General features: G+C 48.0%; 1 protein-coding gene across 7 annotated transcripts in view; it reads left to right on the top strand.

Moving 5' to 3' along the window:
* The window catches only part of CYLD (CYLD lysine 63 deubiquitinase), a 328,802-nt gene that overhangs the window by 125,590 nt on the left and 176,378 nt on the right, over nucleotides 1–26,834 (top strand). For all 7 annotated transcript variants that reach the window (XM_063945313.1, XM_063945314.1, XM_063945318.1 and 4 more), the window contains 3 exons: nucleotides 15,485–15,692; nucleotides 16,548–16,625; nucleotides 16,796–17,422. In XM_063945313.1, the coding sequence (XP_063801383.1) occupies nucleotides 16,916–17,422 (507 nt within the window). In that variant the 5' untranslated portion in view covers nucleotides 15,485–15,692; nucleotides 16,548–16,625; nucleotides 16,796–16,915. The remainder of the gene's footprint in view (nucleotides 1–15,484; nucleotides 15,693–16,547; nucleotides 16,626–16,795; nucleotides 17,423–26,834) is intronic.

Raw genomic sequence — 26,834 nt, 5'->3', positions numbered from 1 at the left:
TGAGCTCCAGTGCCTGGAGGCGGAGCTATAGAGGAGGCGGTGCAGTGCATTCTGGGAACAGTCAAAGCTTTAGCCTTTTGGGGCCTCGGATCAAGATCCAACTCTACACCAGTGTTATTCCCTGTGGAAACCAGTGTACCTCGCAGAAAGAGATTTAACAATGGTAAGTCTTACCATAAATCTCCTTTCTCTAACGTCCTAAGTGGATGCTGGGGACTCCGTAAGGACCATGGGGATTAGCGGCTCCGCAGGAGACTGGGCACAACTACAAAGAAAGCTTTAGACTACTGGTGTGCACTGGCTCCTCCCACTAAGACCCTCCTCCAGACCTCAGTTAGATTCTTGTGCGCCATTTCTCCTCATGTACACCTCATACTTCGGTCACTGATGGGTGCAGGGCGCTGGGGGGGGGGCGCCCTGAGGGCAATAGATAACACCTTGGCTGGCAAAATATACATCATATATAGTCCCAGGGGCTATATAGATGTAAAATTACCCCTGCCAGTATAACAGAAAAAGCGGCCGAAAAGGGGGCGTGGCTTCTCCCTCAGCACACTGGCGCCATTTTTCCCTCACAGTTCCGCTGGAAGGAAGCTCCCTGGCTCTCCCCTGCAGTCTGAGAAAACTACAGAAGGGTAAAAAGAGAGGGGGGGCACTAAATTTAGGCGCAGTATAGATATATATATATATATATATATGTTATATATATAAAAAGCAGCTATAGGGAAAACACTCATTGATAGTGGGATCCCAGTGTTATATAGCGCTCTGGTGTGTGCTGGCATACTCTCTCTCTGTCTCCCCAAAGGGCTTTGTGGGGTCCTGTCCTCTGTCAGAGCATTCCCTGTGTGTTTGCGGTGTGTCGGTACGGCTGTGTCGACATGTTTGATGAGGAGGCTTATGTGGAGGCGGAGCAGATGCCTGTAAATGTGATGTCACCCCCTGCGGGGTCGACACCTGAGTGGATGGTGCTGTGGAAGGAATTACGTGATAGTGTCGACTCCTTACATAAAAGGTTTGACGACATACCTAATGTGGGACAGCCGGCTTCTCAGCCTGTGCCTGCCCAGGCGTCTCAAAAACCATCAGGGGCTCTAAAACGCCCGCTACCTCAGATGGTTGACACAGATGTCGACACGGATACTGACTCCAGTGTTGACGACGATGAGACTAATGTAACTTCCAGTAGGGCCACATGTTACATGATTGAGGCAATGAAAAATGTGTTGCACATTTCTGATGTTACCCCCGGTACCACAAAAAAGGGTATAATGTTTGGAGAGAAAAAACTACCAGTAGCTTTTCCTCCATCTGAAGAGTTAAATGAAGTGTGTGAAGAAGCGTGGGCTTCCCCTGATAAAAAGATGGTAATTTCTAAGAGGTTACTAATGGCGTACCCTTTCCCGCCAGAGGATAGGTCACGCTGGGAAACATCCCCTAGGGTGGATAAAGCGCTCACACGCTTGTTGAAGAAGGTGGCACTACCGTCTCCGGATACGGCCGCCCTGAAGGAATCTGCTGATAGAAAGCAGGAGGCTATCCTGAAATCTATATATACACACACACAGGTGTGATACTGAGACCGGCTATAGCTTCAGCCTGGATGTGCAGCGCTGCTGCTGCGTGGTCAGATTCCCTGTCAGAAAATATAGATACCCTAGACAGGGACACTATTTTGCTGAACGTAGAGCATATAAAAGACGCACTTTTATACATGAGGGATGCACAGAGGGATATTTGCCGGCTGGCATCCAAAATTAGTGCAATGTCCATTTCTGCCAGGAGAGGGTTATGGACTCGGCAGTGGACAGGTGATGCAGATTCCAAACGACATATGGAAGTTCTGCCTTATAAGGGTGAGGAATTGTTCGGGGATGGTCTCTCGGACCTCGTTTCCACAGCAACAGCTGGGAAGTCTACATTTTTGCCCCATGTTCCCTCACAACCAAAGAAAGCACCGTATTATCAGGTACAGTCCTTTCGGCCCAATAGGGGCAAGCGGGTTAAAGGCGCGTCCTTTCTGCCCAGAGGCAGAGGTAGAGGGAAAAAGCTGCAGCATACAGCCAGTTCCCAGGAGCAAAAGTCCTCCCCCGCTTCCTCAAAGTCCACAGCATGACGCTGGGGCTCCACAGGCGGAGCCAGGTACGGTGGGGGCCCGTCTCAAGCATTTCAGCAAGCAGTGGGCTCGCTCACGGGTGGATCCCTGGATCCTTCAAATAGTATCTCAGGGGTACAAACTGGAATTCGAGACGTCTCCCCCCCGCCGTTTCCTCAAATCTGCCTTGCCAACCACTCCCTCAGGCAGGGAGGCAGTGTTACAGGCAATTCAAAAGCTGTATTCACAACAAGTGATAGTAAAGGTGCCCGTACTTCAACAAGGAAGGGGTTACTATTCCACAATGGTTGTGGTACCGAAACCGGACGGTTCGGTGAGACCCATTTTAAATCTGAAATCCTTGAACACATATATCAAAAAATTAAAGTTCAAGATGGAATCGCTCAGGGCGGTTATTGCGAGCCTGGACGAGGGGGATTACATGGTATCACTGGACATCAAGGAGGCTTACCTACATGTCCCCATTTACCATCCTCACCAGGAGTACCTCAGGTTTGTGGTACAAGATTGTCATTACCAATTCCAGACGTTGCCGTTCGGTCTCTCCACGGCTCCGAGGGTCTTTACCAAGGTAATGGCGGAAATGATGATACTCCTTCGAAGGAAGGGAGTTTTAATTATCCCGTACTTGGACGATCTCCTGATAAAGGCGAGGTCCAGAGAACAGTTATTGGTAGGGGTAGCACTATCTCGGGAAGTGCTGCAACAGCACGGCTGGATTCTAAACATTCCAAAGTCACAGCTGGTCCCTTCGACACGCCTGCTGTTCCTAGGGATGGTTCTGGACACAGAACAGCGAAAAGTGTTTCTCCCGGAGGAGAAGGCCAAGGAGCTGTCATCTCTAGTTAGAGGCCTCCTAAAACCAAAACATGTGTCTGTGCATCACTGCACGCGGATCCTGGGAAAAATGGTAGCTTCCTACGAAGCGATTCCATTCAGCAGGTTTCATGCAAGAACCTTTCAGTGGGACCTGTTGGAGAAGTGGTCCGGATCGCATCTTCAGATGCATCGTCTGATAACCCTGTCTCCAAGGACAAGGGTGTCTCTGCTGTGGTGGCTGCAGAGTGCTCATCTTCAGGAGGGCCGCAGATTCGTCATACAGGAATGGGTCCTGGTGACCACGGATGCCAGCCTTCGAGGCTGGGGAGCAGTCACACAGGGAAGAAACTTCCAAGGACTATGGTCAAGTCAGGAGACTTCCCTGCACATAAATATTCTGGAACTAAGGGCCATTTACAATGCCCTAAGTCAGGCAAAACCCCTGCTTCAAAACCAGCCGGTACTGATCCAGTCAGACAACATCACGGCAGTCGCCCATGTGAATCGACAGGGCGGCACGAGAAGCAGGACGGCGATGGCAGAAGCCACAAGGATTCTCCGATGGGCGGAAAATCACGTGTTAGCACTGTCAGCAGTGTTCATTCCGGGAGTGGACAACTGGGAAGCAGACTTCCTCAGCAGACACGACCTCCACCCGGGAGAGTGGGGACTTCATCCAGAAGTCTTTCAAATGATTGTAAACCAGTGGGAAAAACCACAGGTGGACATGATGGCGTCCCACCTAAACAAAAAGCTAGAAAAATATTGCGCCAGGTCAAGAGACCCGCAGGCGATAACTGTGGACGCTCTGGTAACACCGTGGGTGTACCGATCGGTTTATGTGTTCCCTCCTCTTCCTCTCATACCAAAGGTACTGAGGATAATAAGGAGAAGAGGAGTAAGAACTATACTCATTGTTCCGGATTGGCCAAGAAGAGCGTGGTATCCGGAACTTCAAGAGATGATGTCAGAGGACCCATGGCCTCTACCGCTCAGACAGGACCTGCTGCAGCAGGGACCCTGTCTGTTCCAAGACTTACCGCGGCTGCGTTTGACGGCATGGCGGTTGAACACCGGATCCTGAAGGAAAAGGGCATTCCGGAGGAAGTCATTCCTACGCTGATAAAAGCTAGGAAAGAAGTAACCGCGAACCATTATTACCGCATATGGGGAAAATATGTTTCGTGGTGTGAGGCCAGGAAGGTCCCGACGGAAGAATTTCAGCTGGGCCGGTTCCTGCACTTCCTACAGTCAGGGGTGACTATGGGCCTTAAATTGGGTTCCATTAAGGTCCAGATTTCGGCTCTCTCGATTTTCTTCCAGAGAGAATTGGCTTCACTACCTGAAGTTCAGACTTTTGTTAAGGGAGTGCTGCATATTCATCCCCCTTTTGTGCCTCCAGTGGCACCTTGGGATCTCAACGTGGTGTTGGATTTCCTAAAGTCAGATTGGTTTGAGCCACTGAAAACCGTGGATTTAAAATATCTCGCGTGGAAAGTGGTCATGTTGTTGGCCTTGGTGTCGGCCAGGCGTGTTTCAGAATTGGCGGCTTTGTCATGTAAAAGCCCTTATCTGATTTTCCATATGGATAGGGCAGAATTGAGGACTCGTCCCCAGTTTCTCCCCAAAGTGGTATCAGCTTTTCATCTGAACCAACCTATCGTGGTGCCTGCGGCTACAAATGACTTGGAGGCTTCCAAGTTGTTGGATGTAGTCAGGGCCCTGAAAATTTATGTTTCCAGGACAGCTGGAGTCAGAAAGACTGACTCGCTTTTTATCCTGTATGCGCCCAACAAGTTGGGTGCACCTGCTTCTAAGCAGACTATTGCTCGCTGGATCTGTAGTACGATTCAGCTTGCACATTCTGCGGCTGGACTGCCGCATCCTAAATCAGTAAAAGCCCATTCCACGAGGAAAGTGGGCTCTTCTTGGGCGGCTGCCCGAGGGGTCTCGGCTCTTCAACTTTGCCGAGCTGCTACTTGGTCAGGGGCAAACACGTTTGCTAAATTCTACAAATTTGATACCCTGGCTGAGGAGGACCTTGAGTTCTCTCATTCGGTGCTGCAGAGTCATCCGCACTCTCCCGACCGTTTGGGAGCTTTGGTATAATCCCCATGGTCCTTACGGAGTCCCCAGCATCCACTTAGGACGTTAGAGAAAATAAGAATTTACTCACCGGTAATTCTATTTCTCATAGTCCGTAGTGGATGCTGGGCGCCCATCCCAAGTGCGGATTGCCTGCAATACTTGTATATAGTTATTGCTTAACTTAAGGGTTATTGTTGAGCTATCTGTTGAGAGGCTCAGTTGTTATCATGCTGTTAACTGGGTATTGTATCACGAGTTATACGGTGTGATTGGTGTGGCTGGTATGAGTCTTACCCGGGATTCAAAATCCTTCCTAATTGTGTCAGCTCTTCCGGGCACAGTATCCTAACTGAGGTCTGGAGGAGGGTCTTAGTGGGAGGAGCCAGTGCACACCAGTAGTCTAAAGCTTTCTTTGTAGTTGTGCCCAGTCTCCTGCGGAGCCGCTAATCCCCATGGTCCTTACGGAGTCCCCAGCATCCACTACGGACTATGAGAAATAGAATTACCGGTGAGTAAATTCTTATTTTTTCCACACACCTCTAGAGTTTAACCTTAAAATTACCTCTAGCCTATATAAAATGATATTGTGCCCCAACTCACAATACGGTCATCAAAATTGCCGCTTGCTTTTACTGGAAAATCCCTATTTGGTAAACTTTGCAAAAAAAACCAAAACAGCTCATGTGTTACTATGAGCTAATGCCATCTTCAGATGCTGGAGCCAAACTCTGAAAACCTGTAATTCCTGATCTTGGAAAGCCCGACTTGCATAGCACTCTCCATAGAATCCCGTGTTAGTTGCTTTTGCTGTTGGAAATGGAGGGACCACTGCAGATCGGAAATATCTGCTGTTGTCTCTTTTTGTTACATCAAATAGATACTCCCATTTTATGGGGATTCCCCAAAAACAGACGTTTTCCACAAAATAGCTTTAGTAAATATGCCCCATAGAGTAATACTGTATAATGAGTTTTATTACTTAGGAAAGAACTACACTTGCATAGAAAAGAGTTCCATGGGTATCTGAATTATACAGGATATTGGAAGATGTTTCTCCATTTCTCCTGCGTCCACTTCAAAGAATGGATAGTGTCAATCCCAGAAAGCACAGTGTCCAAATCCAGTTCTCAGAGGATCCCTGATGCATTTTGTCCCGGAGGACTTTATGAAAGGGTGTACTTTTCAGGGCTTTGGGTCTAATACAGAGATGTAAATTCAGTTTTTCCGTACATCTCCGATGTTTGCAGATCTGTTCATGGGCAGGAGCCGCACTTCACATATGCAGATCTGTTTCTGCGTCCTCGCTCGCTGTGCCCCAAAAGCCTCAGCATGATTGACATGCTGCTGGCATTTGGGGTTGGCAATACGAAGTGTTCTAGACCGGGGACACAGCTTCACTGTCTCCAGCAGCCACTCAGATGTCCAATGGTCACGCAGTTTTCCATGGCTGCCTCTTTGCACGTAGCATCAAATCAGAGAAGCCGACAACGGGAGTCTTTATACGTAAGAGGGCTCCTGCGGCTTCTGCTTATTTAGCACAGCAGCTGTGCTATAGCGTTAATCTCTGAATCAGGCCCTTTGTGCATTGAAATTGTATTTTTCTATATTTGTATACACTGTTATTCAAAGTTTCAAAAAACAATAGTCTATTAGCGTTCACACTCTAATATCATTTTATATTTTTACATTTGCATATTTACATTTTATTACCATTGGTTAAAGTCCAGCCGCCATAATTCACCACACGTCCGCCCTACATTTTGATTCATGTTTTAAGGTATAGATCTTTCTGGGTCTCACAGTGGAAACCATGAAGCCCATAGAATAGAATAGAAATCATGGTTCTCTGTTTTTTTTATGATTAGCTGCAAAACAACCTATAAAGCTCTGCAGCTCTTATGCATTGTTGTGCTTGTTGTAGCGACATTAATTTAATATATAAAAATATAGATTTTGTTTGCTATTGCATTTACATTTTGGCTTTGTAAATGAACAGTAGCACTAATAGCAGGTTCAATGCTCTTAGTGCAATTTTTTATTTGTTTTTTAGTTTTCCTTATTTATGTATTAAAGCTGCATTACCACTATACTGTAAAATTGTTCCCATCCCCCAGTGGTGCCCCTGAGGCCCGCTCCATATAGCCACTTTACCTGGTGTTGATGCATTTCAGTAATATAGACCATAAAACGTTTAAGGTTCCCACTTTAAAATAGGTGTGGAAGGGGACCAATCAAAAGCCATATTGTTTCTGATTTGTTGTTTCTCCAGCGACAACTCCATAGAGGTGCACATGAAGGAATTGTGGGAACATACCCATTACATAATGATAACAGCACTTTTAATAGTGGGGAGGGAGGATTCAGGATGTTGTCAAAATACCGACAGTCAGAAGACCGACAGTGGGATCCCGATGGTCAGAATCCAGAGGGATCCCACAGGTAAGTACAGGGGTTGGGCACTAGGGGGAGTGATAGTGCCAAATACTTACTCTGAAGCCATTGGGATTCTGACAGTCAGAATCGTACCCAACCTGATGAATCTGCAGCATTATATTATTGCATCTAAACAAAAGAAATGTAAATACATGTCTTTCTGTTCATATTGTTATACATATCATGGGGAGGCATGCCGTTTTTTCCATTTAATGCTTATGTATAATGACACAACTATTTAGATAATTGAATCCACTTTGTTTCATACCACCATTTCTACATCCTTTTATATATAAAATTAATTGGTTTGTTTGTCTGTCTGCCCGGCTATGCATTTGGACACTCCTGCATGGATTGGGATGAAACCAATGCAAGGTGGTCCAGTGGGATCATGGCCAGGTTTTAGGGGAGTTAGGGCCCCAGTCAGATCTCCCATTGGCATACACTGGACAGAACTGTGACCCAGGGATTCTGTTCTGGGCCTTCCACTGGATGGAATCGGACAAAAACTTCAGAGTGGTAGTATTGGATCCTAGAAGACATACTAAGGGGTAGGGGTCTTGGTTGGACCTCCGTTTACTGAGTGATAACATTGGGTCCAAGAAGACATACTATAAGGTTGAGGTCCTGGTTGGACCTCCCGTTGGTGTATGCCAGACAGAACTTTGACACAGGGAGCTTGTTCTGGGCCTTGGATGGATTTGGATGGAAACGGTAATGAACTGTAATAACTGACAGAAATGGCCATAAACCAATTAACTAAAATAACTGACAAATAGAGGCGGGAAGACAAAAATATTGTGTACCCAAAAGCCTTGGAATAGCAACATTGATAACAGAAGGAAATCTGTAAACCCATCTCGCAATGGAAAAGTGATTATAAAACTGAACAGATAGAAAAGCTGGGAATTAGGGCTAGAGGCGAAACCCAAACCCCCCCCCACTGGACAGCCGGCTCATAGGTGTGTTGGAAGTGCTGCCAATTATTTTTAAAATGTTGACAGTTACATCCAACTCATTGATCACTTAATAACTTGAAGATATAAACCCGGGCAATGAGCTAGTTTACTATAAAGCTCTGTTGGGTCTCCCATTTTCCTCTCGCCTAGTTAGCATACCTACCAGAGCTATTGCATTTAGTTACCCCATTGTACAGATTCCTTGTACTCCCAGGATTTCCGTAGAGCACATATTCTCATCCAAACCTGTGTGCAGACGGAGATGTACTGCTGGTAAATACTAAATATTAAATTAATTGTGATTGGATCTATTTGAGATCATCATTTCCAGTCTACTTCTCGTGTAGCAATGGGGTTAAAACAAAAGCATATGCTATTTTAATCATGTAGCATGGGTGGGTAATGCTTCAGTTCACATGCTGACCGTGAGATGGTAATTATAGCCTGCATAATAACCATCCTTTTCTAGTGCAAATAGAACCACTTTCCATTGTGACAGTGCTGACAGCAGATGCTGCAAGGAGAGATGGCTTGGTGGGTTATTGAGGAGGTAGGACTTCCAATGTCTGTATTTTGAGCCCACACTTTTCCAGGTCATTACTGCTGGTTACAGCACGTCTCTAGCTTCTGCAGTCTCTTCCATCAGGGGACCACAAGTGATAGCAAATGATAACCGAACAATGTATTTCTTTACAGTATTGCAAAGAGTGTTTTGGGGACAGTTTTCTGGCATATAGAGCTTAAATTCTAATTTCTAGTAAGTGCAGTACATGAAAATAAAGGGGCTTATTCAATGCAGAAAATAAAAGTAAACGCAAAAATGCACCTTGACAAAACCAAGTTGCACTTCAGGGGGCAGCTTAAAAATTAGTAATCAGCTTTACAAGTGGGAAGGGGTGTGTCCTAGCTCAAGTTTAAATATCGGTAGAAAAACAACTGCCCTATATTTTTGTGCTGCTTGCAAAAGCAGCCAGTATTTACCCAGCATGCAAATGCTATAAATGCGTTTACACCCCTCGCCATACAGCTTGGTTTTCCAGGAGCAAAGTTTTTATTTTTATTTTTCTTGTGCTCTGGTCATTTGCTCCAGTCCTAAAGGTACTAGCCCCAGTTCATAGTAAGAAAGTTGGATTTGAACCTGAGTCTTCTGCAATAAAATAAAGCTATAACCAGGACTGTTGCTTGGCTTTCAAAAGATCCCGGGACCATCAGCTAAGCTTTTTAAAATAACACAGATGGAGACGTTTGTTTGTATAGTGGTATAAAGGTCAGTGTATAAATGTATCAATTAAAATTCTCACAAGTCAAATCATTGTAAAAGTTAGCCAAGGCATTACGCTTGAGACTCCATCTATGCCCAGGTTCCAGAACTCTGCACTGTCCCCAGCTATAGTATGACTTTTCAAATTGTGATCATGTTTTCAATGATTTTTCTCTGACGTCCTAAGTGGATGCTGGGGACTCCGTCAGGACCATGGGGAATAGCGGCTCCGCAGGAGACAGGGCACAAAAGTAAAAGCTTTAGGATCAGGTGGTGTGCACTGGCTCCTCCCCCTATGACCCTCCTCCAAGCCTCAGTTAGGTTTTTGTGCCCGGCCGAGAAGGGTGCAATCTAGGTGGCTCTCCTAAAGAGCTGCTTAGAGTAAAAGTTCTGTTAGGTTTTTTATTTTCAGTGAGTCCTGCTGGCAACAGGCTCACTGCAACGAGGGACTTAGGGGAGAAGAAGTGAACTCACCTGCGTGCAGGATGGATTGGCTTCTTAGGCTACTGGACACTAGCTCCAGAGGGACGATCACAGGTACAGCCTGGATGGGTCACCGGAGCCGCGCCGCCGACCCCCTTGCAGATGCTGAAGAGAGAAGAGGTCCAGAAATCGGCGGCTGAAGACTTCTCAGTCTTCATGAGGTAGCGCACAGCACTGCAGCTGTGCGCCATTGCTCTCAGCACACTTCACACCAACGGTCACTGAGGGTGCAGGGCGCTTGGGGGGGCGCCCTGGGCAGCAATGAAAGTACCTATGCTGGCTAAAAATACATCACATATAGCCCCTGGAGGCTATATGGATGTATTTAACCCCTGCCAGGTTGTCAGAAAAACGGGAGAAGAAGCCTGCCGAAAAGGGGGCGGGGCCTATTCTCCTCAGCACACAGCGCCATTTTCCTACACAGCTCCGCTGCTAGGAAGGCTCCCAGGCTCTCCCCTGCACTGCACTACAGAAACAGGGTTAAAACAGAGAGGGGGGGCACTTATTTGGCGATATTATTATATATTAAGATGCTATAAGGGAAAACACTTATATAAGGTTGTCCCTGTATAATATAGCGTTTTGGTGTGTGCTGGCAAACTCTCCCTCTGTCTCCCCAAAGGGCTAGTGGGGTCCTGTCCTCTATCAGAGCATTCCCTGTGTGTGTGCTGTGTGTCGGTACGTGTGTGTCGACATGTATGAGGACGATGTTGGTGAGGAGGCGGAGCAATTGCCTGTAATAGTGATGTCACTCTCTAGGGAGTCGACACCGGAATGGATGGCTTATTTAGGGAATTACGTGATAATGTCAACACGCTGCAAGGTCGGTTGACGACATGAGACGGCCGGCAAACCAATTAGTACCTGTCCAGGCGTCTCAAACACCGTCAAGGGCTTTAAAACGCCCATTTACCTCAGTCGGTCGACACAGACACAGACACGGACACTGACTCCAGTGTCGACGGTGAAGAAACAAACGTATTTTCCATTTGGGCCACACGTTACATGTTAAGGGCAATGAAGGAGGTGTTACATATTTCTGATACTACAAGTACCACAAAAGAGGGTATTATGTGGGGTGTGAAAAAACTACCTGTAGTTTTTCCTGAATCAGATAAATTAAATGAAGTGTGTGATGATGCGTGGGTTTCCCCCGATAGAAAATTATTGGCGTTATACCCTTTCCCGCCAGAAGTTAGGGCGCGTTGGGAAACACCCCTTAGGGTGGATAAGGCGCTCACACGCTTATCAAAACAAGTGGCGTTACCGTCTCCAGATACGGCCGCCCTCAAGGAGCCAGCTGATAGGAGGCTGGAAAATATCCTAAAAAGTATATACACACATACTGGTGTTATACTGCGACCAGCGATCGCCTCAGCCTGGATGTGCAGCGCTGGGGTGGCTTGGTCGGATTCCCTGACTGAAAATATTGATACCCTTGACAGGGACAGTATTTTATTGACTATAGAGCATTTAAAGGATGCATTTCTATATATGCGAGATGCACAGAGGGATATTTGCACTCTGGCATCAAGAGTAAGTGCGATGTCCATATCTGCCAGAAGATGTTTATGGACACGACAGTGGTCAGGTGATGCAGATTCCAAACGGCACATGGAAGTATTGCCGTATAAAGGGGAGGAGTTATTTGGGGTCGGTCCATCGGACCTGGTGGCCACGGCAACAGCTGGAAAATCCACCTTTTTTTACCCCAAGTCACATCTCAGCAGAAAAAGACACCGTCTTTTCAGCCTCAGTCCTTTCGTCCCCATAAGGACAAGCAGGCAAAAGGCCAGTCATATCTGCCCAGGGATAGAGGAAAGGGAAGAAGACTGCAGCAGGCAGCCCATTCCCAGGAACAGAAGCCTCCACCGCTTTTGCCAAGTCCTCAGCATGACGCTGGGGCCGTACAAGCGGACTCAGGTGCGGTGGGGGGTCGTCTCAAGAGTTTCAGCGCGCAGTGGGCTCACTCGCAAGTGGACCCCTGGATCCTACAAGTAGTATCCCAGGGGTACAGATTGGAAATTCGAGACGTCTCCCCCTCGCAGGTTCCTGAAGTCTGCTTTACCAACGTCTCCCTCCGACAGGGAGGCAGTATTGGAAACAATTCACAAGCTGTATTCCCAGCAGGTGATAATCAAAGTACCCCTCCTACAACAAGGAAAGGGGTATTATTCCACACTATATTGTGGTACTGAAGCCAGACGGCTCGGTGAGACCTATTCTAAATCTGAAATATTTGAACACTTACATACAAAGGTTCAAATCAAGATGGAGTCACTCAGAGCAGTGATAGCGAACCAGGAAGAAGGGGACTATATGGTGTCCCTGGACATCAAGGATGCTTACCTCCATGTCCCAATTTGCCCTTCTCACCAAGGGTACCTCAGGTTCGTGGTACAAAACTGTCACTATCAGTTTCAGACGCTGCCGTTTGGATTGTCCACGGCACCCCGGGTCTTTACCAAGGTAATGGCCGAAATGATGATTCTTCTTCAAAGAAAAGGCGTCTTAATTATCCCTTACTTGGACGATCTCCTGATAAGGGCAAGGTCCAGAGAACAGTTGGAGGTCGGAGTAGCACTATCTCAAGTAGTTCTACGACAGCACGGGTGGATTCTAAATATTCCAAAATCGCAGCTGTCTCCGACGACACGTCTGCTGTTCCTAGGGATGATTCTGGACACAGTCCAGAAAAAGGTGTTTCTCCCGGAGGAGAAAGCCAGGGAGTTATCCGAGCTAGTCAGGAACCTCCTAAAACCAGGAAAAGTGTCAGTGCATCATTGCACAAGGGTCCTGGGAAAAATGGTGGCTTCTTACGAAGCGATTCCATTCGGCAGATTTCACGCAAGAACTTTTCAGTGGGATCTGCTGGAAAAATGGTCCGGATCGCATCTTCAGATGCATCAGCGGATAACCCTGTCTCCAAGGACAAGGGTGTCTCTTCTGTGGTGGCTGCAGAGTGCTCATCTACTAAAGGGCCACAGATTCGGCATTCAGGACTGGGTCCTGGTGACCACGGATGCCAGCCTGAAAGGCTGGGGAGCAGTCACACAAGGAAAAAAATTTCCAGGGAGTGTGATCAAGTCTGGAGACTTCTCTCCACATAAATATACTGGAGCTAAGAGCAATTTACAATGCTCTAAGCTTAGCAAGACCTCTGCTTCAAGGTCAGCCGGTATTGATCCAGCGGGACAACATCACGGCAGTCGCCCACGTAAACAGACAGGGCGGCACAAGAAGCAGGAGGGCAATGGCAGAAACTGCAAGGATTCTTCGCTGGGCGGAAAATCATGTGATAGCACTGTCAGCAGTGTTCATTCCGGGAGTGGACAACTGGGAAGCAGACTTCCTCAGCACGACCTCCACCCGGGAGAGTGGGGACTTCATCGGGAAGTCTTCCACATGATTGTGAACCGATGGGAAAGACCAAAGGTGGACATGATGGCGTCCCGCCTGAACAAAAAACTGGACAGGTATTGCGCCAGGTCAAGAGACCCTCAGGCAATAGCTGTGGACGTTCTGGTAACACCGTGGGTGTACCAGTCGGTGTATGTGTTCCCTCCTCTGCTTCTCATACCTAAGGTACTGAGAATTATAAGACGTAGAGGAGTAAGAACTATACTCGTGGCTCCGGATTGGCCAAGAAGGACTTGGTACCAGGAACTTCAAGAGATGCTCACAGAGGACTCATGGCCTCTGCCGCTAAGAAGGGACTTGCTTCAGCAAGTACCATGTCTGTTCCAAGACTTACCGCGGCTACGTTTGACGGCATGGCGGTTGAACGCCGGATCCTAAGGGAAAAAGGCATTCCGGAAGAGGTCATTCCTACCCTGGTCAAAGTCAGGAAGGAGGTGACCGCACAACATTATCACCACATGTGGCGAAAATATGTTGCGTGGTGTAAGGCCAGGAAGGCCCCACGAAGAAATTTCAACTCGGTCGATTCCTGCATTTCCTGCAAACAGGAGTGTCTATGGGCCTCAAATTGGGGGTCCATTAAGGTTCAAATTTCGGCCCTGTCGATTTTCTTCCAGAAAGAATTGGCTTCAGTTCCTGAAGTCCAGAAGTTTGTCAAGGGAGTACTGCATATACATCCCCCTTTTGTGCCTCCAGTGGCACTGTGGGATCTCAACGTAGTTCTGGGATTCCTCAAATCACATTGGTTTAAACCGCTCAAATCTGTGGATTTGTAATATCTCACATGGAAAGATGACCATGATGTTGGCCCTGGCCTCGGCCAGGCGAGTGTCAGAATTGGCGGCTTTGTCTCACAAAAGCCCATATCTGATTGTCCATTCGGACAGGGCAGAGCTGCGGACTCGTCCCCAGTTTCTCCCTAAGGTGGTGTCAGCGTTTCACCTGAACCAGCTTATTGTGGTACCTGTGGCTACTAGGGACTTGGAGGACTCCAAGTTGCTAGATGTTGTCAGGGCCCTGAAAATATTAGTTTCCAGGACGGCTGGAGTCAGGAAAACTGACTTGCTGTTATCCTGTATGCACCCAACAAACTGGGTGCTCTTGCTTCTAAGCAGACGATTGCTAGTTGGATGTGTAGTACAATTCAGCTTGCACATTCTGTGGCAGGCCTGCCACAGCCAAAATATGTAAATGCCCATTCCACAAGGAAGGTGGGCTCATCTTGGGCGGCTGCCCGAGAGGTCTCGGCTTTACAACTTTGCCGAGCTGCTACTTGGTCAGGGGCACACCCTGGCTGAGGAGGACCTGGAGTTCTCTCACTCGGTGCTGCAGAATCATCCGCACTCTCCCGCCCGTTTGGGAGCTTTGGTATAATCCCCATGGTCCTGACGGAGTCCCCAGCATCCACTTAGGACGTCAGAGAAAATAAGAATTTACTTACCGATAATTCTATTTCTCGTAGTCCGTAGTGGATGCTGGGCGCCCATCCCAAGTGCGGATTGTCTGCAATACTTGTACATAGTTATTGTTACAAAAATCGGGTTATTATTGTTGTGAGCCATCTTTTCAGAGGCTCCGCTGTTATCATGCTGTTAACTGGGTTCAGATCACAGGTTGTACAGTGTGATTGGTGTGGCTGGTATGAGTCTTACCCGGGATTCAAAATCCTTCCTTATTGTGTACGCTCGTCCGGGCACAGTATCCTAACTGAGGCTTGGAGGAGGGTCATAGGGGGAGGAGCCAGTGCACACCACCTGATCCTAAAGCTTTTACTTTTGTGCCCTGTCTCCTGCGGAGCCGCTATTCCCCATGGTCCTCACGGAGTCCCCAGCATCCACTACGGACTACGAGAAATAGAATTATCGGTAAGTAAATTCTTATTTTTTTCCTCCCCCTCTGTAACAGATCCAGAACCAACCTTGACTTGCACTGAAAGCAGACTTGCACTAAACGTTGACTTTCAAGATCATTTCGGTAGCAGTGTGTTATGGGTATTTGCAGTCTGTGGCAAACATATTCCAGAAAAAATCTGCTATTTGTCATCATTGCTGAGCCATCGTTGAGACACGACTGATTATATATGAGATTTCATCCTGATGGATTCAAATTAGAGGTATGTACAGTATATTTAAAGCTCAGGCTAAATCATTTCTAGTCTCCAGACTTTTAGAAATTGACCTGGGTGGTTTGGAGACAGACTGTCTCCCCTTCATAACCCTGTCATCAGTGTAACACTGGAAGGTAATGTTAGCTTTCTTTTCTAGCTTTTAAATTACTTTGAGTTCCAGTTTGCTGTTTTATCAAGAGCCTTGAGCATGACCCGTTTGGCCGCAAGGAGACTGCACATGGGCGCCTATGCAGGTGCCCACACATGTGCGGCAGTCCCGCTGCCGCCGGATCCAACTGCAGCATGCTGCGGTTGAGCCAGATGGCAGGACGGCAGGATTTCAAGGTGAACACATACATTTCTATATACTGTGTGCTCTTGAAATCACATGTGTCACTGGCCGGATCCTGTTCTGCGGGATCCTGCAGAACAGGATACGTGTCAACACTCAACCCCTCTCCCGACCAAGCGGGTCCCGTTCAGCAGGACCCGCTTGGTCGCTATATGTGGCTGTAGCCTTACACATACCTCCCATCATGACCCTCTCCAGGAGGGACAGAATGCTCTGCTTCTGGACTTTTCTCTTAATTTATAATTGCCGACACCTGTTTTGAACAGGTAATGGATAAGAAAGGTGTTTCACCACAGGTGATGGCAATCATACATTAAGAGGGAAGTCCAGGAGCAGAGCATTGTGTCCCTCCTGGAGAGGGTCATGTTGGGAGGTATGCTTACATAGCAGTAGCATTGTTTTTACCTTCTGATATCTTTGGCTATGCTCACTTATGTATCATGGCTATCTGAGATCTTGCCATTCCCACCCGCTTATTAGTTATACTAAACAATCTTCCTTTTTTGCAGCACATTACAAAGCAAGGAACCATTGTGTCTGAGCAAGAAAAGTCACAGAGAGCAACTGCACACTCCATGGATAACATGGTAAAATTTAAATAATCCAAATATATTAATCAATTGTAAACTATTTTTTTACTGATAACGCTAGACTAGACATACTTGTAAGTCAGTGAAAAAAAACATATACATTTAAAAACCATTCTGCTTATTATCAGCAACCTGCATCAATGTAACTCTGGTAATGTTTCCTTTAGGCTGGCGTTCCATTCATCTTCCTGCATCATCGACTTGGCAGTGTCATATTATTGAATATATAAAATAATCTACTTTAAGGACTTTCTGAACTCCCCCAAGTTAAATCCTGCCTTATCACAATGAGTTCAAATCTCTGGGGTCAGGAGAAAAGCAGCTCCACCTACTGGGAGGAGAGAATCTTCTACTTGCTGGTACAAGAGTGCAGCTTGGTTGACAAACAGACACAGAAACAGATCAAAGTTCCCAGGGGCAGCATTGGACAGTTCGTTCAGGAGCGGTCTGCCGTGGCACACAGCCGGAGCATCCCATCAAAGAGCAAAAAAGCCCAGATTGCGCTTAAAATTTTGGAGCAGCCCTATACCCTGCTGCTAGTGGATGAGAAAGATGTCATTGAAATTACAGAGAAGCTAACGGAAGTGCTGCTGGCTATCACAAACTGTGAGGAGAGATGCAGCCTGTTCAAAAATAAAGTTAGGCTTTCTAAAGCCTTGCAGATTGAGACTGGCTCTGCAGTAAGGGTTTTCCTGAGGCCAGTAGATGGGCACTACCCAGGTGTTGTGCGGTATAGGGGACCATTGCTGCCAGACAGGACTGTCACCGGCATCTGGTTTGGGGTGGAATTGTTGGTAAGTTCTGTTGTTTTTTTTTTTTTTTCTTGCTTGTTATTTTAAAAAATATATTTTATCTGAATTAGTTCAGTGTTTCTTAATGAGAAATGTATTATTATTAATTTATATATGTTTCTCTAACGTCCTAAGTGGATGCTGGGGACTCCGTAAGGACCATGGGGATTAGCGGCTCCGCAGGAGACTGGGCACAACTATAAAGAAAGCTTTTAGACTACTGGTGTGCACTGGCTCCTCCCACTAAGACCCTCCTCCAGACCTCGGTTAGATTCTTGTGCCCGGCCGAGCTGGATGCACACTAGGGGCTCTCCTGAGCACATAGAAAGAAAGTATATTTAGGTTTTTTATTTTCAGTGATATCTGCTGGCAACAGACTCACTGCAGCGAGGGACTAAGGGGAGAAGAAGCGAACCTACCTAACAGGTGGTAGTTTGGGCTTCTTAGGCTACTGGACACCATTAGCTCCAGAGGGATCGACCGCAGGACCTGACCTTGGTGTTCGTTCCCGGAGCCGCGCCGCCGTCCCCCTTACAGAGCCAGAAGCACGAAGAAGGTCCGGAAATCGGCGGCAGAAGACTTCGGTCTTCACCAAGGTAGCGCACAGCACTGCAGCTGTGCGCCATTGCTCCTCATGTACACCTCATACTTCGGTCACTGATGGGTGCAGGGCGCTGGGGGGGGGGCGCCCTGAGGGCAATAAATAACACCTTGGCTGGCAAAATATACATCATATATAGTCCCAGAGGCTATATAGATGTAAAATTACCCCTGCCAGTATCACAGAAAAAGCGGGAGAAAGTCAGCCGAAAAGGGGGCGGGGCTTCTCCCTCAGCACACTGGCGCCATTTTTCCCTCACAGTTCCGCTGGAAGGAAGCTCCCTGGCTCTCCCCTGCAGTCTGAGAATACTACAGAAGGGTAAAAAAGAGAGGGGGAGGGCACTAAATTTAGGCGCAGTATAGATATATATATATATATATATATATATTTCTCTATCGTCCTAGTGGATGCTGGGGTTCCTGAAAGGACCATGGGGAATAGCGGCTCCGCAGGAGACAGGGCACAAAAGTAAAGCTTTCCGATCAGGTGGTGTGCACTGGCTCCTCCCCCTATGACCCTCCTCCAAGCCAGTTAGATTTTTGTGCCCGGCCGAGAAGGGTGCAATCTAGGTGGCTCTCCTAAAGAGCTGCTTAGAGAAAGTTTAGCTTAGGTTTTTTATTTTACAGTGAGTCCTGCTGGCAACAGGATCACTGCAACGAGGGACTTAGGGGAGAAGAAGTGAACTCACCTGCGTGCAGGATGGATTGGCTTCTTGGCTACTGGACATCAGCTCCAGAGGGACGATCACAGGTACAGCCTGGATGGTCACCGGAGCCTCGCCGCCGGCCCCCTTGCAGATGCTGAAACATGAAGAGGTCCAGAATCGGCGGCAGAAGACTCCTCAGTCTTCTAAAGGTAGCGCACAGCACTGCAGCTGTGCGCCATTTTCCTCTCAGCACACTTCACACGGCAGTCACTGAGGGTGCAGGGCGCTGGGAGGGGAGCGCCCTGGGAGGCAAATGAAAACCTATTTGGCTAAAAAATACCTCACATATAGCCTCCGGGGCTATATGGAGATATTTAACCCCTGCCAGAATACACTAAAGAGCGGGAGACGAGCCCGCCGGAAAAGGGGCGGGGCCTATCTCCTCAGCACACAGCGCCATTTTCCTTACACAGCTCCGCTGGTCAGGACGGCTCCCAGGTCTCTCCCCTGCACTGCACTACAGAAACAAGGTAAAACAAGAGAGGGGGAGCAAAATAGTGGCAAAAATTATATTATAAAAGCAGCTATACAGGGAGCACTTATTATAAGGCTATCCCTGTCATATATAGCGCTTTTGGTGTGTGCTGGCAAACTCTCCCTCTGTCTCCCCAAAGGGCTAGTGGGGTCCTGTCTTCGTTAAGAGCATTCCCTGTGTGTCTGCTGTGTGTCGGTACGTGTGTGTCGACATGTATGAGGACGATATTGGTGTGGAGGCGGAGCAATTGCCAAATATGGGGATGTCACCTCCTAGGGGGTCGACACCAGAATGGATGCCTTTATTTATGGAATTACGGGATAGTGTCAACACGCTAAAGCAGTCGTTTGTCGACATGAGACGGCCGGACAATCAGTTAGTGCCTGTCCAGGCGCCTCAAACACCGTCAGGGGCTGTAAAACGCCCTTTGCCTCAGTCGGTCGACACAGACCCAGACACAGGCACTGATTCCAGTGGCGACGGTGACGAATCAACCGTATTTTCCAGTAGGGCCACACGTTATATGATTTTGGCAATGAAGGAGGCGTTACATTTAGCTGATACTACTGGTACCACTAAACAGGGTATTATGTGGGGTGTGAAAAAACTACCTATAGTTTTTCCTGAATCAGAAGAACTAAATGATGTATGTGATGAAGCGTGGGTTGCCCCCGATAAAAAGATGCTAATTTCAAAGAAGTTATTAGCTTTATACCCTTTCCCGTCAGAGGTTAGGGCGCGCTGGGAAACACCTCCTAGGGTGGATAAGGCGCTCACACGCTTATCTAAACAAGTGGCGTTACCCTCTCCTGAGACGGCCGCATTTAAAGATCCAACAGATAGGAGGATGGAAAATATCCAAAAAAGTATATACACACATACAGGTGTTATACTACGACCAGCTATAGCGTCAGCCTGGATGTGCAGTGCTGGAGTAGTTTGGTCAGAGTCCCTGATTGAAAATATTGATACCCTGGATAGGGACAATGTTTTACTGTCTTTAGAGCAAATAAAGGATGCATTTCTTTATATGCGTGATGCACAGAGGGATATCTGCACACTGGCATCACGGGTAAGTGCTATGTCCATTTCGGCCAGAAGAAGTTTATGGACGCGACAGTGGTCAGGCGATGCGGACTCAAAACGGCATATGGAAGTTTTGCCGTATAAAGGGGAGGAGTTATTTGGAGTCGGTCTATCAGATTTGGTGGCCACGGCTACAGCCGGGAAATCCACCTTTTTACCTCAAGCTACTCCCCAACAGAAAAAGACACCGACTTTTCAACCGCAGTCCTTTCGTTCCTTTAAAAACAAGAGAGCAAAGGGATATTCATATCTGCCACGAGGCAGAGGAAGGGGGAAGAGACACCAACAGGCAGCTCCTTCCCAGGAACAGAAGCCCTCCCCCGCTTCTACAAAAGCCTCAGCATGACGCTGGGGCTTCTCAAGCGGACTCGGGGGCGGTGGGCGGTCGTCTCAAGCATTTCAGCGCGCAGTGGGCTCACTCGCAGGTAGATCCCTGGATCCTGCAGATAATATCTCAGGGGTACAGGTTGGAACTAGAGACAGATCCGCCTCGCCGTTTCCTGAAGTCTGCTTTACCAACGTCCCCCTCCGAAAGGGAGACGGTTTTGGAAGCCATTCACAAGCTGTACTCTCAGCAGGTGATAGTCAAGGTACCTCTTCTACAACAGGGAAAGGGGTATTATTCCACTCTATTTGTGGTACCGAAGCCGGACAGCTCGGTAAGACCTATTCTAAATCTGAAGTCCTTGAACCTGTACATAAAGAAGTTCAAGTTCAAAATGGAGTCACTCAGAGCAGTGATAGCGAACCTGGAAGAAGGGGACTTTATGGTGTCCTTGGACATCAAGGATGCGTACCTCCACGTTCCAATTTACCCCTCACACCAGGGGTACCTCAGGTTCGTTGTACAAAACTGTCACTATCAGTTTCAGACGCTGCCGTTCGGATTGTCCACGGCACCTCGGGTCTTTACAAAGGTAATGGCCGAGATGATGATTCTTCTTCGAAGAAAAGGCGTATTAATTATCCCATACTTGGACGATCTCCTAATAAGGGCAAGGTCCAGAGAACAGCTAGAGAGGGGATTAGCACTGTCTCAAGAAGTGCTAAAACAGCACGGCTGGATTCTGAATATTCCAAAATCCCAGTTAATGCCGACAACTCGTCTGCTGTTCCTAGGGATGATTCTGGACACGGTTCAGAAAAAGGTTTTTCTCCCGGAGGAAAAAGCCAAGGAGTTGTCCGAGCTTGTCAGGAACCTCCTAAAACCAGGAAAGGTGTCTGTACATCAATGCACAAGAGTCCTGGGAAAAATGGTGGCTTCTTACGAAGCAATTCCATTCGGCAGATTCCATGCACGAATTTTCCAGAGGGATCTGTTAGACAAATGGTCAGGGTCGCATCTTCAGATGCACCAGCGGATAACCCTGTCTCCAAGGACAAGGGTATCTCTTCTGTGGTGGTTGCAGAGTGCTCATCTATTGGAGGGCCGCAGATTCGGCATACAGGATTGGATCCTGGTGACCACGGACGCCAGCCTGAGAGGCTGGGGAGCAGTCACACAAGGAAGAAACTTCCAGGGAGTGTGGACGAGCCTGGAAACGTCTCTTCACATAAACATTCTGGAACTAAGAGCAATCTACAATGCTCTAAGCCAGGCAGAACCTCTGCTTCAAGGAAAACCGGTGTTGATCCAGTCGGACAACATCACGGCAGTCGCCCATGTGAACAGACAGGGCGGCACAAGAAGCAGGAGTGCAATGGCAGAAGCTGCAAGGATTCTTCGCTGGGCAGAGAATCATGTGATAGCACTGTCAGCAGTGTTCATCCCGGGAGTGGACAACTGGGAAGCAGACTTCCTCAGCAGACACGACCTTCACCCGGGAGAGTGGGGACTTCATCCGGAAGTCTTCCACATGCTGGTAACCCGTTGGGAAAGACCAATGGTGGACATGATGGCGTCTCGCCTCAACAAAAAACTGGACAGGTATTGCGCCAGGTCAAGAGATCCGCAGGCAATAGCTGTGGACGCGCTGGTAACGCCTTGGGTGTACCAGTCGGTGTATGTGTTTCCTCCTCTGCCTCTCATACCAAAAGTATTGAGAATTATACGGCAAAGAGGCGTAAGAACGATACTAGTGGTTCCGGATTGGCCAAGAAGGACTTGGTACCCGGAACTTCAAGAGATGATCACGGAAGATCCGTGGCCTCTACCTCTAAGGAGGGACTTGCTTCAGCAGGGTCCCTGTCTGTTTCAAGACTTACCGCGGCTGCGTTTGACGGCATGGCGGTTGAACGCCGGATCCTAAAGGAAAAAGGCATGCCGGAAGAAGTCATTCCTACTTTGATTAAAGCAAGGAAGGAAGTAACCGTGCAACACTATCACCGCATTTGGCGAAGATATGTTGCGTGGTGCGAGGATCGGAGTGCTCCGACGGAGGAATTTCAACTGGGTCGATTCCTACATTTCCTGCAATCAGGATTGTCTATGGGTCTCAAATTGGGATCTATTAAGGTTCAAATTTCGGCCCTGTCGATTTTCTTTCAAAAAGAATTGGCTTCAGTTCCTGAAGTCCAGACTTTTGTTAAGGGAGTGCTGCATATACAGCCTCCTGTGGTGCCTCCAGTGGCACCGTGGGATCTCAATGTGGTTTTGGAATTTCTAAAATCTCATTGGTTTGAACCACTAAAAAAGGTGGATTTAAAATATCTCACATGGAAAGTGACTATGTTACTAGCCCTGGCTTCGGCCAGGAGAGTGTCAGAACTGGCAGCTTTATCTTACAAAAGCCCATATCTGATTTTCCATTCGGACAGGGCAGAACTGCGGACTCGTCCGCATTTTCTCCCTAAGGTGGTGTCAGCATTTCATCTGAACCAGCCTATTGTAGTGCCTGCGGCTACAAGTGACTTGGAGGACTCCAAGTTACTGGACGTTGTCAGAGCATTAAAAATATATATTGCAAGGACAGCTGGAGTCAGAAAATCTGACTCGTTGTTTATATTGTATGCACCCAACAAGATGGGTGCTCCTGCGTCTAAGCAGACGATTGCTCGTTGGATCTGTAGCACAATCCAACTTGCACATTCTGTGGCAGGCCTGCCACAGCCTAAATCTGTAAAGGCCCACTCCACAAGGAAGGTGGGCTCATCTTGGGCGGCTGCCCGAGGGGTCTCGGCATTACAACTTTGCCGAGCAGCTACGTGGTCAGGGGAGAACACGTTTGTAAAACTTTACAAATTTGATACTCTGGCTAAGGAGGACCTGGAGTTCTCTCATTCGGTGCTGCAGAGTCATCCGCACTCTCCCGCCCGTTTGGGAGCTTTGGTATAATCCCCATGGTCCTTTCAGGAACCCCAGCATCCACTAGGACGATAGAGAAAATAAGAATTTACTTACCGATAATTCTATTTCTCGGAGTCCGTAGTGGATGCTGGGCGCCCATCCCAAGTGCGGATTATCTGCAATAATTGTACATAGTTATTGTTAACTAATTCGGGTTATTGTTAGGAAGCCATCTTTCAGAGGCTCCTCTGTTATCATACTGTTAACTGGTTTTGATCACAAGTTGTACGGTGTGATTGGTGTGGCTGGTATGAGTCTTACCCGCGATTCAAAATTCCTCCCTTATTGTGTACGCTCGTCCGGGCACAGTACCTAACTGGCTTGGAGGAGGGTCATAGGGGGAGGAGCCAGTGCACACCACCTGATCGGAAAGCTTTACTTTTGTGCCCTGTCTCCTGCGGAGCCGCTATTCCCCATGGTCCTTTCAGGAACCCCAGCATCCACTACGGACTCCGAGAAATAGAATTATCGGTAAGTAAATTCTTATTATATGTAATATATATAAAAAAGCAGCTATAGGGAAAACACTCATTGATAGTGGGATCCCAGTGTTATATAGCGCTCTGGTGTGTGCTGGCATACTCTCTCTCTGTCTCCCCAAAGGGCTTTGTGGGGTCCTGTCCTCTGTCAGAGCATTCCCTGTGTGTTTGTGGTGTGTCGGTACGGCTGTGTCGACATGTTTGATGAGGAGGCTTATGTGGAGGCGGAGCAGATGCCTGTAAATGTGATGTCACCCCCTGCGTGGTCGACACCTGAGTGGATGGTGCTGTGGAAGGAATTACGTGATGGTGTCGACTCCTTACATAAAAGGTTTGACGACATACCTAATGTGGGACAGCCGGCTTCTCAGCCTGTGCCTGCCCAGGCGTCTCAAAAACCATCAGGGGCTCTAAAACGCCCGCTACCTCAGATGGTTGACACAGATGTCGACACGGATACTGACTCCAGTGTCGACGACGAAGAGACTAATGTAACTTCCAGTAGGGCCACACGTTACATGATTGAGGCAATGAAAAATGTGTTGCACATTTCTGATGTTACCCCCGGTACCACAAAAAAGGGTATAATGTTTGGAGAGAAAAAACTACCAGTAGCTTTTCCTCCATCTGAAGAGTTAAATGAAGTGTGTGAAGAAGCGTGGGCTTCCCCTGATAAAAAGATGGTAATTTCTAAGAGGTTACTAATGGTGTACCCTTTCCCGCCAGAGGATAGGTCACGCTGGGAAACATCCCCTAGGGTGGATAAAGCGCTCACACGCTTGTCAAAGAAGGTGGCACTACCGTCTCCGGATACGGCCGCCCTGAAGGAATCTGCTGATAGAAAGCAGGAGGCTATCCTGAAATCTATATATACACACACAGGTGTGATACTGAGACCGGCTATAGCTTCAGCCTGGATGTGCAGCGCTGCTGCTGCGTGGTCAGATTCCCTGTCAGAAAATATAGATACCCTAGACAGGGACACTATTTTGCTGAACGTAGAGCATATAAAAGACGCACTTTTATACATGAGGGATGCACAGAGGGATATTTGCCGGCTGGCATCCAAAATTAGTGCGATGTCCATTTTTGCCAGGAGAGGGTTATGGACTCGGCAGTGGACAGGTGATGCAGATTCCAAACGACACATGGAAGTTCTGCCTTATAAGGGTGAGGAATTGTTCGGGGATGGTCTCTCGGACCTCGTTTCCACAGCAACAGCTGGGAAGTCTACATTTTTGCCCCATGTTCCCTCACAACCAAAGAAAGCACCATATTACCAGGTACAGTCCTTTCGGCCCAATAGGGGCAAGCGGGTTAAAGGCGCGTCCTTTCTGCCCAGAGGCAGAGGTAGAGGGAAAAAGCTGCAGCATACAGCCAGTTCCCAGGAGCAAAAGTCCTCCCCCCGCTTCCTCTAAGTCCACAGCATGACGCTGGGGCTCCACAGGCAGAGCCAGGTACGGTGGGGGCCTGTCTCAAGCATTTCAGCAATCAGTGGGCTCGCTCACGGGTGGATCCCTGGATCCTTCAAATAGTATCTCAGGGGTACGAACTGGATTTCGAGACGTCTCCCCCCCGCCGTTTCCTCAAATCTGCCTTGCCAACCACTCCCTCAGGCAGGGAGGCAGTGTTACAGGCAATTCAAAAGCTGTATTCACAACAAGTGATAGTAAAGGTGCCCCTACTTCAACAAGGAAGGGGTTACTATTCCACAATGTTTGTGGTACCGAAACCGGACGGTTCGGTGAGACCCATTTTAAATTTGAAATCCTTGAACACATATATCAAAAAATTCAAGTTCAAGATGGAATCGCTCAGGGCGGTTATTGCAAGCCTGGACGAGGGAGATTACATGGTATCGCTGGACATCAAAGATGCTTACCTACATGTCCCCATTTACCATCCTCACCAGGAGTACCTCAGGTTTGTGGTACAAGATTGTCATTACCGATTCCAGACGTTGCCGTTCGGTCTCTCCACGGCTCCGAGGGTCTTTACCAAGGTAATGGCGGAAATGATGATACTCCTTCGAAGGAAGGGAGTTTTAATTATCCCGTACTTGGACGATCTCCTGATAAAGGCGAGGTCCAGAGAGCAGTTGTTGGTAGGGGTAGCACTATCTCGGGAAGTGCTACAACAGCACGGCTGGATTCTAAACATTCCAAAGTCACAGCTGGTCCCTTCGACACGCCTGCTGTTCCTAGGGATGGTTCTGGACACAGAACAGAGAAAAGTGTTTCTCCCGGAGGAGAAGGCCAAGGAGCTGTCATCTCTAGTCAGAGGCCTCCTAAAACCAAAACAGGCGTCGGTGCATCTCTGCACGCGGATCCTGGGAAAAATGGTAGCTTCCTACGAAGCGATTCCATTCGGCAGGTTTCATGCAAGAACCTTTCAGTGGGACCTGTTGGACAAGTGGTCCGGATCGCATCTTCAGATGCATCGTCTGATAACCCTGTCTCCAAGGACAAGGGTGTCTCTGCTGTGGTGGCTGCAGAGTGCTCATCTTCAAGAGGGCCGCAGATTCGGCATACAGGACTGGGTCCTGGTGACCACGGATGCCAGCCTTCGAGGCTGGGGAGCAGTCACACAGGGAAGAAACTTCCAAGGACTATGGTCAAGTCAGGAGACTTCCCTGCACATAAATATTCTGGAACTAAGGGCCATTTACAATGCCCTAAGTCAGGCAAAACCCCTGCTTCAAAACCAGCCGGTACTGATCCAGTCAGACAACATCACGGCAGTCGCCCATGTAAATCGACAGGGCGGCACAAGAAGCAGGACG

Source organism: Pseudophryne corroboree, chromosome 11 (genome assembly GCF_028390025.1).
Source record: "Pseudophryne corroboree isolate aPseCor3 chromosome 11, aPseCor3.hap2, whole genome shotgun sequence".
Classification (NCBI taxonomy): Eukaryota; Metazoa; Chordata; class Amphibia; order Anura; family Myobatrachidae; genus Pseudophryne; species Pseudophryne corroboree.
The sequence above is the reverse complement of the archived record's forward strand: the minus strand, read 5'-3'. Positions and strand labels throughout refer to the sequence as shown.